Source organism: Moschus berezovskii, chromosome 7 (assembly GCF_049115385.1).
Source record: "Moschus berezovskii isolate FMDL1 chromosome 7, NW_MosBer_1.0, whole genome shotgun sequence".
Lineage (NCBI taxonomy): Eukaryota > Metazoa > Chordata > Mammalia > Artiodactyla > Moschidae > Moschus > Moschus berezovskii.
This window is the reverse complement of record NC_142466.1, coordinates 101,563,783-101,576,718: the sequence shown is the minus strand read 5'-3', so window position 1 is coordinate 101,576,718 and position 12,936 is coordinate 101,563,783. Positions and strand designations below refer to the sequence as shown.

Below are 12,936 nucleotides of genomic sequence, written 5' to 3'. Positions count from 1 at the left end.
TTCAGTTGTTCCATGTCTAGTTCTAACTGTTGCTATTTGACCTGCATACAGGTAAGGTGGTCTGGAATTCCCATCTCTTTAAGAATTTTCCACAGTTTGTTGTAATCCACACAGTCAAATGCTTCAGCGTAGTCAGTGAAGCATAAGTAGATGTTTTTCTGGAACTCCTTTCCTTTCTCCATAGTGCCAAAAAAAAAAAAAAAAGTTGGAAGTACGATTTCTGGTTCCGCTGCTTCTTTGAAACCCAGTTTGTATAACTGCAAGTTCTTGGTTCACATACTGCTGAAGCCTAGAATGAAGAATTTTGAGCATAAACTTGCTAGCTTGTGAAATGAGCACAATTGTACTATAGTTTGAACATTTTTTGGTAACGCTCTTCTTTGGGATTGGAATGAAAATTGACCTTTTCCAGTCCGGTGACTACTGCTGAGTTTTCCAAATTTGCTGACGTATTGAGTGTAGCACTTTAACAGCATCATCTTTTAGGATTTTAAATAACGCAGTTGGAATTCCATCACCTCCACTTACCTTGTTCATCATAATGCTTCCTAAGGTCCACTTGACTTTATACTCCATGATATCCAGCTCTTGGTGAGGGACCACAGAATTATGGTTATCCAAATCATTAAGAACATTTTGTTTCATTCTTCTGTGTATTCCTGCTACCTCTTTTTAATTTCTTCTGCTTCTGCCAGGTCCTTAATGTTCCTGTCCTTTATCATGCCTATCCTTGCATGACATGTTCCTTTGCCACGTCTGATTCTTTTGAAGAGGTCTCTGTTCTAACCCATTCTGTTGTTTCCTCTATTTCTTTGCATTGATCATTTTAAACAGTTTTCTTATCTTTCCTTGTTCTTCTCTGGAACTTTGCATCAGCTGGGTACATCTTTCCCTTTCTCCTTGGCCTTTTGCTTCTCTTGTTTTGTCTGCTATTTGTAAAGCCTCCTCAGACAACTACTTTGCCTTCTTGCATTTTTCCCCCTTTGGAATGGTTTTGGTTACTGCCCCCTTTACAATGTTATGAACTTCTGTCCTTAGTTCTTCAGTCACTCTGTCTACCAGATCTAATCCCTTAAATCTATTTATCACTTCCACTGTATAACTATAATGGATTTGATGTAGATCATACCTGAATGGATTAGTGGTTTCCCCTACTTTCTTCAATTTAAACTTGAATTTGCAATAAGAAGCTCATGATCACCACAGCTGCTCACCACAGCAGCCCCAGATCTTGTTTTTGCTGACTTTACAGAGCTTCTCCAGAACTTCTCTTTGTTTGCAAAGATCATAATCAGTCTGTTTTTGATATTTACCACCTGGTGATGTCCATGTGTAGAGTCGTCTTTTGTGTTGTTGGGAAAGGATGTTTGCTATGACCAGCTTATTTTCTTGACAAAACTCTGTTAGCCTTTGCCCTGCTTAATTTTGTACTCCAAGGCCAAACTTGCCTTTTATTCCTGGTGTCTCTTGACTTCCTACTTTTGCATTCCAATTCTCTGTGATGAAAAGGACATCTTTTTTTGGTGTTATAGGTTTTGATAGAACCAGTCAACTTCGGCTTCATTTGGTGCATAGATTTCAATTACTGTGATGATGAATGGTTTGCCTTGGAAATGAACAGGTCATTCTATCATTTTTGAGATTGTTCCCAAGTACTACATTTCAGACTCTTTTGTTGGCTGTGAGGGCTACTCCATTTCTTCTAAGGGATTCTTTGTCCACAGTAGTAGATAACAATGGTCATCTGAATTAAATTTGCCTGTTCTCATCCATTTTAGTCACTGGTTCCTAAGATGTTGATGTTCACTCTTGCCATCTCCTACTTGACTGAGTCCATTTTGTCTTGACTCATGGACCTAACATTACAGTTTCATGTGAAATAATTTTCTTTACAACGTTTGACTTTACTTTCACCACCAGACACATCCACAACTGAACATTGTTTCTGCTTTGACCCAACCACTTCTTTCTTTCCACAGCTATTAGTAATTGCTCTCCAGTCTTCCCCAGTAGCCTATCTGGCACCTTCCAACTTGGGGTGCTAATCTTCTGATGTCACATCTTTTTGCCATTTCAGGTTTATGAGGTTCTCCCAACAAGACTACTAGAGTGCTTTGCCATTTCCTCTTCCAGTGGACCACGTTTTGTCAGAAATTTTTATTATGATCCATCTGTCTTGGGTGGCCTTGCATGGCATGGGTCATAACTTCATTGAGTTACACAAGCCCCTGTGCCACAACAAAGCTGTAATCCATGAAGGGGAAGTACCATTGACTTGATGAGAAGCTTTCCATGTTTAACCATGAAATATAATATCAGCTTTGATTCTGTTATATATAGCCATTATTAAGTTGAGATGTGTTCTTTATGTACCCAACTTATTGAATTTTTTTATCATGAGAGAATATTGTAATTTTGTCAAATTCTCTTCTCTGCTTCTATTGAGATTATCATGTGATTTTAATCTTTTATTCTATTATTGTGATGTATTGCATATATTGATTTGTGTATGTTGAACCATCTTTGCATTCCAGTGTTAAATCTCACTTGATCATGGTGCATGATTCTTGTAATATGGTTTTAAATTCAGTTTGCTAATATTTGGCTGAGAATTTTTGCATCTATATTCTTCAGGGATATTGGTCTACAGTTTTTTTTTTTTCTTGTAGTATCCTTATCTGACTTTGGTATGAGGGTAATGTTGACCTTTGAAAATAAGTTTGGGAGTTCTCCTCCCCCCCTTTTTTTGGATGAATTTGAGAAGGATTGATATTAATTCTTTAAATATTTGGTGAAATTTACTAGTAAAGCATCTGGTCCTGAGTCTGTTACTGTTGGAGGATTTATAATTATTAGTCTCATCAGATTTTCTGTACTTTCATGATTCATTCTGGGTAAATTGCTTGTTTCTAGGAATTTATCAATTTCTTCCAGTTTATCCAATTTATTGGCATATAAATGTTCATAGTAGCTTCTTATGATACTATGTATTTCCTTACTATCATTTGTAATGTGTCATCTTTTATTTCTGATTTTATGTATTTGAGTCTTCTCTCTCTTTTTCTTAGCCTAGCTGAAGGCTTTGTTTATCAATTTTATCTTTTTTTAAAAAACCACCTCTTACATTTATCATTCTTTCATCTTGTTTTTCTGGTCTAATTTCATTTGTTTACACTCTGAGGTACGAATTTCCTCCTTATTACTAACTTTGGGCTTGGTTTTCCTTCTTTTTCTAGTTCCTTGAAGTTAAAGTTAGGTTATTTGAGATCTTTCTTTTCCCTTTATATATGTATTTATCACTATAAACTTCTCTTTCTAAACTGCTTTTGAAGTACTTTGTATGTTTTAGTGTGTATTTCCATTTTCATTTATTTCAGCCTATTTTTTGACTTCCCTTTGGATATTTTTTCTTTTTCACTTTGGTTACTCATAGGTGTGTTGTTTTGTTTTCACATATTTGTAAATTATCCAGCTTTTCTTTGGTTGATTTCTAATTTCATACCATTGGGTATGAGAAAAAGATACTTGGTATGACTTCAGTCCTCTTACATATGCCAAGGTTTATTCTATAGCCTGTGATAGACATTTTTGTGATCTATCCTGGAGAATGTTCCATGTGCACTTGAGAGGAATGGATATTCTGCTGCTCTTGGATAGACTGTTCTGTGTATGTCTTTTAGGTCCATTTAGCTGAAAGTGTGACTTAAACCCAATATTTCCATGTTAATTTTCTGCCTGTATGATCTATCCATTGCAGAAAGTGGGGTATTGAATCCCCCTACTATTTTTGTGTTACTATTTCTACCTTCATATCAGTTAGTATTTACTTAATATATTTAGGTGCTTTTTTGGTGGGCTTCCCTTGTGGCTCAGCTGGTAAAGAATCTGCCTGCAACGTGGAGGACCTGAGTTCAATCCCTGGGTTGGAAAGATCCCCTGGAGAAGGGAAAGGTAACCCACTCCAGTTCTGGCCTGGAGAATTCCATGGACTGTATAGCCCATGGGTCGCAAAGAGTTGTACACAACTGAGCAACTTTCACTATGTGTATATGTCTTTTAGGTCCATTTAGCTGAAAGTATGACTTAAACCCAATATTTCCATGTTAGTTTTCTGCCTGTATGATCTATCTATTGCAGAAAGTGGGGTATTGAATCCCCCTACTATTTTTGTGTTACTATTTCTACCTTTATATCAGTTAGTATTTACTTATATATTTAGGTGCTTTTTTGGTAGAGTGCTTATATAATTGTTATGTTTCCTTGATGAATCCCCTCCTTTATCATTATATAATGAACTTTGTCTCCCATGAAAATTTCTGTCTTAAAGTCTATTTTATCTGCTCTAAGTATAGATACACCCATTGTCTTTTGCACTGTATTTGCATGGAATATATTTTGACATCTCCTCACTTTCAGTTCATGTGTGTCCTTAAAACTGAAGTTTTAAGGCAAAATATTGTTGGGTCTTATTTTTTTGTTTTTATTTTGAATTGGAGGATAATTGCTTTACAATGTTGTATTGATTTCTGTTATACAACATGAATCAGCTCTAAGTATGCATATAACAACTTCCTCTTGAACTGAAATGAGGTGGATGACCCTAGATCCTGTTATACATAGTGAAATAAGGCAGAAAGATAAAAAATTATCATATATTAATGCATATATATGGAATCTAGAAAAATGTTACTAATGAACCTATTTGCAGGGCAGAAATAGAGTTGCAGATGTAGAGAATGGACTTGTGTACAGAGTGGAGGAAAGAGAATGTGGGAAGAATTGAGAGAGTAGCATTGATATGTACACTACCATGTTTAAAAAAGATAGCTAAAGGGAAAAGCTATATAGCATAGGGTACTCTTCTCAGTGCTCTCTGATGACCTAGAGGGCTGGGATAGAGGCAGAGGCTTGAGGGTCCTTTTTTTTCCCCTAAATTCATCCAGCCACTTGGATCTTTAGATTGGAGATTTCAATCCATTTACATTTAGAATAATTTTTGATATGTAGTGACTTACTGGGGCTTGCCTGGTGGCTCAGATGGTAAAGCGTCTATCTGCAATGCAGGAGACCGGGGTTCGATCCCTGGGTTGGGAAGATCCCCTGGAGAAGGAAATGGCTGCCCACTCCAGTATTCTTGCCTGGAAAATCCCATGGATGGTGGAGCCTGGTAGGCTACTGTCCATGGGGTCACAAAGAATCTGACACGACTGAGCTATTTCACTTTCAGTGACTTACTAATACCATATTATTAATTACATTATGGGTTTTACATATTTCCATTGTTCCTTTTTCCCTCTTGCTGCCTACTTTTATGGATGCTGATTTTTCCTGTGATATGCTGATTCTCTTTTCTTTATCTTTTGTGAATTTTTGATGGTTTAAATTTATAGTTACCATATATGCTTACATAAAATATACAATAGTCTATTTTATGCTGATAGAGACTTAACTTCAGCCACATACAAAAACTCTCCCCTTTAAATCCTCCCTTTTATGTTTTTAACAGGACATTTTGCCTATTTTTATAGTCTATATTTATCACAGTAATTTTTAATGCCCTTTTCCTTTAATCTTTATACTATATTTAAATGGATAATATAATATCCTATTATGGAATTAGAATTTTATTAAACTGACTGTATCAATGTGCTGAATATTTTTACATGTTTTCATGTTACTAATTCAGTTCAGTTCAGTTGAGTTGCTCAGTTGTGTCCGATTCTGCAACCCCATGGACTGCAGCACACCATGCTTCCCTGTCCATCAGCAACTCGGGGAGCTTGCTCAAACTCATGTCCTTCAAGTCGGTGATGCCATCCAACCATCTCATCCTCTGTTGTTCCTCTCCTCCTGCTTTCAGTTTTTCCCAGCATTGGGGTCTTTTCCAATGAGTTGGTTCTTTGCATAAGTTGGCCAAAGTATTGGAACTTCAGCTTTAGCCTCAGTCATTCCAATGAATATTCAGGACTGATTTCCTTTAGGATGGACTGGTTGGATCTCCTTGCTGTCCAAGGGATTCTTAAGTGTTCTCCAACACCACGGTTTTAAAGCATCAATTCTTTGGCACTCAGCTTTCTTTATAGTCCAACTCTCACAGCCATACATGATTACTGGAAATACCGTGGCTTAGATTATATGGACCTTTGTCAGCAAAGTAATGTCTCTGCTTTTTAAGATGCTGTCTAGATTTGTCATAGCTTTCCTTCCAAGGAGCAAATGTCTTTTAATTTCATGGATTCAGTCACCATCTGCAGTGATTTTGGAGTTCAAGAATATAAAGTCTCTTACTGTTTCCAAAGTTACCCCATCTGTTTGCCCAGAAATAATGGGACCAGATGCCATGATCTTAGTGTTTTGGATGTTGAGGTATAAGGTAGCTTTTTCACTCTTCTCTTTCACTTTCATCAAGAGGCTCTTTAGTTTCTGACATAAGGGTGGTGTCATCTGCATATCTGAGGTTATTGACATTTCTCCCGGCAATCTTGATTCCAGCTTGTGTTTCATCCAGTCCAGCATTTCTCATGATGTACTCTGCATATAAGTTAAACAATCAGAGTGACAATACAGAGCCTTGACATACTCCTTTCCCAATTTGGAATCAGTCTGTTGTTCCATGTCTGGTTCTAACTGTTGCTTTTTGACCTGCATTCAGTAACTTAAGAGGCAGGTCAGGTGGTATGGTATTCCCATCTCTTGAAGAATTTTCCAGTTTGTTGTGATCCACATAGTCAAAGTCATATGCATAAAGTCATAGTCAGTGAAGCAGAAGTATATGATTTTTCTGGAATTCTCTTGCTTTTTTGATGATCCAATGGATGTTTGCAATTTGATCTCTGGTTCCTCTGCCTTTTCTAAATCCAACTTGAACATGTGGAAGTTCTCGGTTCACATACTGTTGAAGCCTCGTTTGGATAATTTTGAGCATCACTTTCCTAGCGTGTGAGATGAGTGCAATTGTGTGGTAGTTTGAATGTTCTTTGGCCTTTCTTTGGGCTTGGAATGAAAACTAACCTTTTCCAGTCCTGTGGCCAGTGCTGAATTTTCCAAATTTTCCAGCATATGAGTACAACACTTTCACAGTATCATCTTTAAGGATTTTAAATAGCTCAGCTGAATTTCCATCACCTCCAACAGTTTTGTTCATAGTGATGCTTCCTAATTAGCGTTCTGTCATTTCCTCTTGAAGAACTCCTTTTAGTATTTCTGGTAAAGTGAGTCATGGTGCTAAATTCCTTCAGCTTTGTTTATGTGGGAAAGTCGTTATGTCTTCATATTTCTGAACAGTAACTTTGCCGAAGGTTGGTATTATCTACAGTATAACTCAATAAACTTTCCTAAAACATTTAATTCAGTAATGAATTATTTATCTACCTGAATTCATACCTTTAACTGCCATTCTGTACTTCTTCCCCTCTTCCTCCTCTCTCTCCTGCTTATCCTCTTTCTCCTACTCTTTTTCTTCTTTACTTTTGTGGCCTTAAACATATGGATTCCCTTTTGTGCTGTGAATTTATTTTATTGCTTTTCAGATCTTTTTTCATTACAAAAATGGTGATGCCATCCTGCACAAAATCGACCTATCTAAAACAATGAATATAAAAAGGAAAAACATTAAATTTGTCATTGAATTCACAATGAGTTGATAAATCGAATTGATTACTTTCCAATTCAAGCATTTCATTTCGATAATTTTCATTTGAATTAATAAATTCTTACTTTGAATTAACATTATTTTGGTAATAATTTGAACTAAAAATCTCTCACATTTCATGAAATTACTTTGGTGAACATTTGCTGCTGTTTTCAAATGTTATGTGGGTAGGAGAATGTCATTTCAATTTGGAGTTTTAGCTCAGCCACAGTTTGTTCCCAGCACCACTCTTAGTTTTGTCTGTGGGACAATGTCCCTAATGCACCAGAAGTTTCCCATGCCACTGATCTCTCATTCCAACTTTAAATTGCTTTGGGAACAGGGGAACAATTACAACTGTTGCATAACAAATATTTATTCTTCCACATCTGAGGAATCAAACATTTTTTGTTTAACCTGATCTGAATTCAGAATGCTGACAGTAAGTGCTGAAAAGAAAAGTAGCAAGTTCTTTTAGGAGGTAGAGATAATTTATCAATAATAATGGTAAATCTTGATTGTCATGGCACTGTATCTTTTCAGTCTATAGTTAAAGCTATCATTTAGTAGTAATTTGTAATGTGAATAGCTTGATGAAACACAGGTGTCAGTTTATCACTAGAATACAGTTGTGAATCATTATGACTATTACTATTTCATTATTGTTTGTACACTCTGTTAATCCTTAATTTCCATATGCTATCTCATTATTTCCTAAAAACATTTTTCTGAAGAAAGTAAGGCAAATATTTTTGTCATTTTGCAAATGAAAAGACAGCTATAAATTAGAGGCAGAGAACCTCAAACCAAAGACTTTGATTCTAATCTGAGATGCTTTTCCACTGTACAAAACCGATGTCATATGTATTTTTTAAATATTAAATGATCCTCTATACTTCAGTCAGTTCAGTTCAGTTCAGACTCTCAGTCGTGTCTGACTCTTTGCGACCCCATGAATCACAGCCCACCAGGCCTCCCTGTCCATCACCAACTCCTGGAGTTCACTCAAACTCATGTCCACAGAGTCGGTGATGCCATCCAGCCATCTCATTCTCTGTCGTCCCCTTCTCCTCCCGCTCCCAATCCTTCCCAGCATCAGAGACTTTTCCAGTGAGTCAACTCGTCGCATGAGGTGGCCAAAGTATTGCAGTTTCAGCTTTAGCATCAGTCCTTCCATTGAACACCCAGGATTAATCTCCTTTAGAATGGACTGGTTGGATCTCCTTGCTCCTCTATACTTACAATGCATAAATGGTAATAGTTTATATAAAATGGCTGTTTGTTAGTATTGACTGAAAGATAGTTTAAAAAGCTAAAACCTGATGTTGATGAACACATGTGACATGTTCAAGTTTTCCTGATCATTAATTCACAAATACTGCACGGGAAAATTTCTTGAGTTTAGAAAATAAGCCTCCACCAATTCAGTCAGAACCCATCTATTATGTGCTGCCACTGTATTAAACTTAGGTGTACAAGGATGAACAAGACAAATAATATCCTTCCCCCATGTCTCTCGTTACTTCACAACATAACAATATAATAATATAAACAGTTTAAAGTGCTGGGAGCAGAAGTAAACCAAAGGTAGCAAAACAAGCCTAGTTCAAGGTGTGTTTGACTTAGAAAGAGATTTCTGCTTAGGATGGAAAGGTTTGGAACAGATGGCTGGAAGAAGCAGTTTAGATAGCCTCAAATGCATTGTCATAGCAATTGTCTGGAAGAGGAAGACAACAGTCGCTGCAGTCCTGGATTCAAAGAGCCTGGTCAAAACATCTTCATGTATCCTTGTAAATCTTGCTGTCTTCTTCCAATTCTGTTAGTGATTGGTCTGATCCGGGTGCTCATGTCCCTTATCCAGTGCATCCTCTCACCAATTTCTGAGCCTCACTGGGGAGAATTTTGACTTGTCATGTGAAGTAGTATAGGATAAGTGTTGGATCTTTGCCTCCTTGTTCTTGGCACTGCTGAATGAAGGTCAATTTGACTTTGTGACCCTGACTAAGGTTCTCACTAACAATAGCTTGCTGTTGACACATGATTTTTATACAGATTTTAATGCTACCAATTAGGCAAAGTTGTAATGTAAAGATAATGGACTATGAATATTACTTATTATTTAGTCAAGTGACATCAGCCAAGTGAACTAATTTCAAGCCTAAAATATGACACACAAGATCCTGAAGTAAGAAATTGTTGCATAAATGAAATGAAGGTTTTTTTCTCCTCTTTCTCTTCTTTAAGGAAAATTCTTTCATTAAGCTGAACAAATAAAAATTTACAGTGTCATTTGGGCTAAAGTTTTCATCTCCAAAATTGAGATTTTATATTCCCTTATTGTCTTTCTATTCAAAATTGTGATATTTCTGTTGTGTATTCTTAGTTAAATTGTTCCTTAGTATGAATCCCTCTGTTGAATTAGATTTCTGATTCTAAGTAATGTCTGCTATATAGTGATTTCCCCAACTACTATCACATGGCAAACTAAGTGACAGAGTGGGTGAAAAGTGGATATGCTGAAATCCTCAAATCTATAGCCATGTGAGGACTAAGCTGGTGATTTTGACCAATGTCAAATATGGTGGTGATTATGAAATGATCAGTTTACACATCCAGTCAGTAATGTGACAAAAACATTAATCTAAATATCTTACTTCCTTTTATTATGTTTCTGCTAAAAGTCTCATAAAATCCTACCGTGTGATGAATCATATGTATACTAAAAGTAGTGGTGCTGTGAACTACACTTGATCTCAGTTTTGAACTCCACTTTACTATTTACTATGTGGTCAACCTTGGAAAAATTCCATTTTTTAATATTTGAAAAATGGGGATAGTATAAACAATGATTATATTCTGTTAAACATAAATAGTACATATACCCATGTATACCTATTTATAAAAAATATTGAAACCTTTTTGCTGTTTTCTTAGGTTGACTTAAGTGAGTAAATTATGAAGATACACTCTGAAGCCACAGAGTAAAAATAAGTGAAGAGGCTATGTAATGTTCTCCAAAGGTTGTCTGTAACCTTAGTGTGGAGCTGGTCTACGCAGTGGTCTTGTCATAGGAACAGTCACACAAGAAACTAAGAGGAGCTGGAATATGAAATCAACAGATATCTGTGTTTAAAGAGATGTTAAATTTCAGTTTATGCTATTCAATTTATTATTACTAATTGTCTATAAAGCAATTAAGGTGACTAATATATACTATGCAGTGTCAGGCATAGAAAGATATATGCCCCTCAAAAACCAGAGTTTCTGTGAATTGCAATTTAAAATTTCCAGTCCTATTGAGTGGTTTTTTGCCGTCTCCACTGTTTACTTTCTAGGGCAGATGAAGTCAGTCTTATAATTACTAATTAGTCAGAAGTTTTAGAAACCTCAACACAGGAACATGTCCTCAACAGCAGGAAAAGTTACTTCTATATGTTTCTTTGATCATAGGTAGATCTTCACACAGTGGCAATGGCATAGATACTTTAATCATTTCCAATTTTATTGTATTTTGTTGATAAACATTGTTGAAGATAACTGGATGTCAGGGCTTCAAGCAAACACTCCTTATAATACATTCTTCAAAAACCAGTTGTTTAGGTAATGTGTAACATGTAACACTACTTGTTTCCTGGCAGTGAATATATCTTATATGAGATCTTCCTTTGACATCCTGAAAGCAGAAGACATGGATAAAATTAACCAGACATTTGTGCCAGAATTTCTTCTTCTGGGTCTTTCTGAATACCCAAAGATTGAGATTGTTTACTTTGTTGTAATTCTAAGTATGTACCTAGTCATTCTAATTGGCAACGGTGTTCTGATCACAGCAAGCATCTTTGATTCCCATCTTCACACCCCCATGTACTTCTTCCTGGGAAACCTCTCTTTTCTGGATATCTGCTACACATCTTCCTCTGTTCCTTCAACTTTGGTGAGCTTAATCTCAAAGAAAAGGAACATTTCCTTCTCTGGATGTTCAGTGCAGATGTTTTTTGGATTTGCAATGGGTTCAACAGAGTGCTTGCTCCTGGGCATGATGGCTTTTGACCGCTATGTGGCCATCTGTAACCCTCTGAGATACCCTGTCATCATGAGCAAGGTGGTGTATGTCCTGATGGCTTCCGTGTCATGGCTGTCTGGTGGAATCAACTCAATTGTGCAAACATCTCTTGCCATGCGATTGCCTTTCTGTGAGAATAATGTAATCAATCACTTCACATGTGAAATATTAGCTGTTCTCAAGCTAGCTTGTACTGATATATCTCTCAATATTATCACCATGATGGTATCAAATATGGTATTTCTAGTTCTTCCACTGCTGGTCATATTTTTCTCCTACATGTTCATCCTCTATACCATCTTGAGAATGAACTCAGCTACAGGGAGACATAAGGCCTTTTCTACCTGCTCAGCACATCTGACTGTGGTAATTATATTTTATGGTACCATCTTCTTTATGTATGCCAAACCTAAGTCTCAAGAACTGCGTGGAGAAAACAAGTTGCAAGCTGCTGACAAGCTCATTGCCCTGTTTTATGGTGTAGTGACTCCCATGCTAAATCCTATAATCTACAGCTTGAGGAATAAGGATGTAAAAGTTGCTGTAAAATATTTGTTAAACCAAAAACCTATCCAATAAGTATTTCAAAAAATGTAGATGTTTGTGTAATAGATACAAAGATGGACTTCTAGATAAATAAGTATGACCTTTTTTGGGGAAACCATGGTTTAGAAGAGATTTTTATTCTTCCCTTCACTGACCTTACACTGCTAGAATTACTCAGAACTATAGTTTGCTACCACCTTGGCTTCCAGTGTTTTCAGATTTCACAAGTACCATCAGTTCTGTTCAGTTGCTCAGTCGTGTCCGACTCTTTGTGACTCCATGAACCGAGCATGCCAAGCCTCCCTGTCCATCACCAAATCCGGGAGATCACTGAAAACCATGTTCATTGAGTCGGTGATGCCATCAAACCATCTCATCCTCTGTTGTGCCCTTCTTTTCCCGCCCTCAATCTTCCCTAGCATCAGGGTCTTTTCAAATGAGTCAGCTCTTCGCATCAGGTGGCCAAAGTATTGGAGTTTAAACTTCAACATCAGTCCTTCCAATGAACACCCAGGACTGATCTCCTTTGGATGGACTGGTTGGATTTCCTTGCAGTCCAAGGGACTCTCAAGAGTCTTCTCCAAAACCAAAGTTCAGAAGCATCAATGCTTCAGCATGCAGCTTTCTTTATGGATTAACTCTCACATCCATACATGACTACTGGAAAAACCATACCCTTGACTAGACAGACCCTTGT

At 36.8% G+C, this 12,936-nt stretch overlaps 1 protein-coding gene across 1 annotated transcript; it reads left to right on the top strand.

Annotated features, from left to right (window-relative positions):
* Positions 1–6,730: 6,730 nt before the first annotated feature.
* LOC148777462 (olfactory receptor 13C3) lies at positions 6,731–12,272 on the top strand. The gene is made up of 2 exons (XM_088837746.1): positions 6,731–6,742; positions 11,250–12,272. The coding sequence occupies exon 2, from the start codon at positions 11,283–11,285 to the stop codon at positions 12,270–12,272; it is 990 nt and encodes a 329-aa protein (XP_088693872.1). The 5' UTR covers positions 6,731–6,742; positions 11,250–11,282.
* Positions 12,273–12,936: the final 664 nt, after the last annotated feature.

What these genes read in the sequence shown, in the direction of transcription:
- LOC148777462 (XM_088837746.1), top strand. Translation starts at nt 11,283, where the DNA reads ATGAGATCTTCCTTTGACATCCTGAAAGCAGAAGACATGGATAAAATT.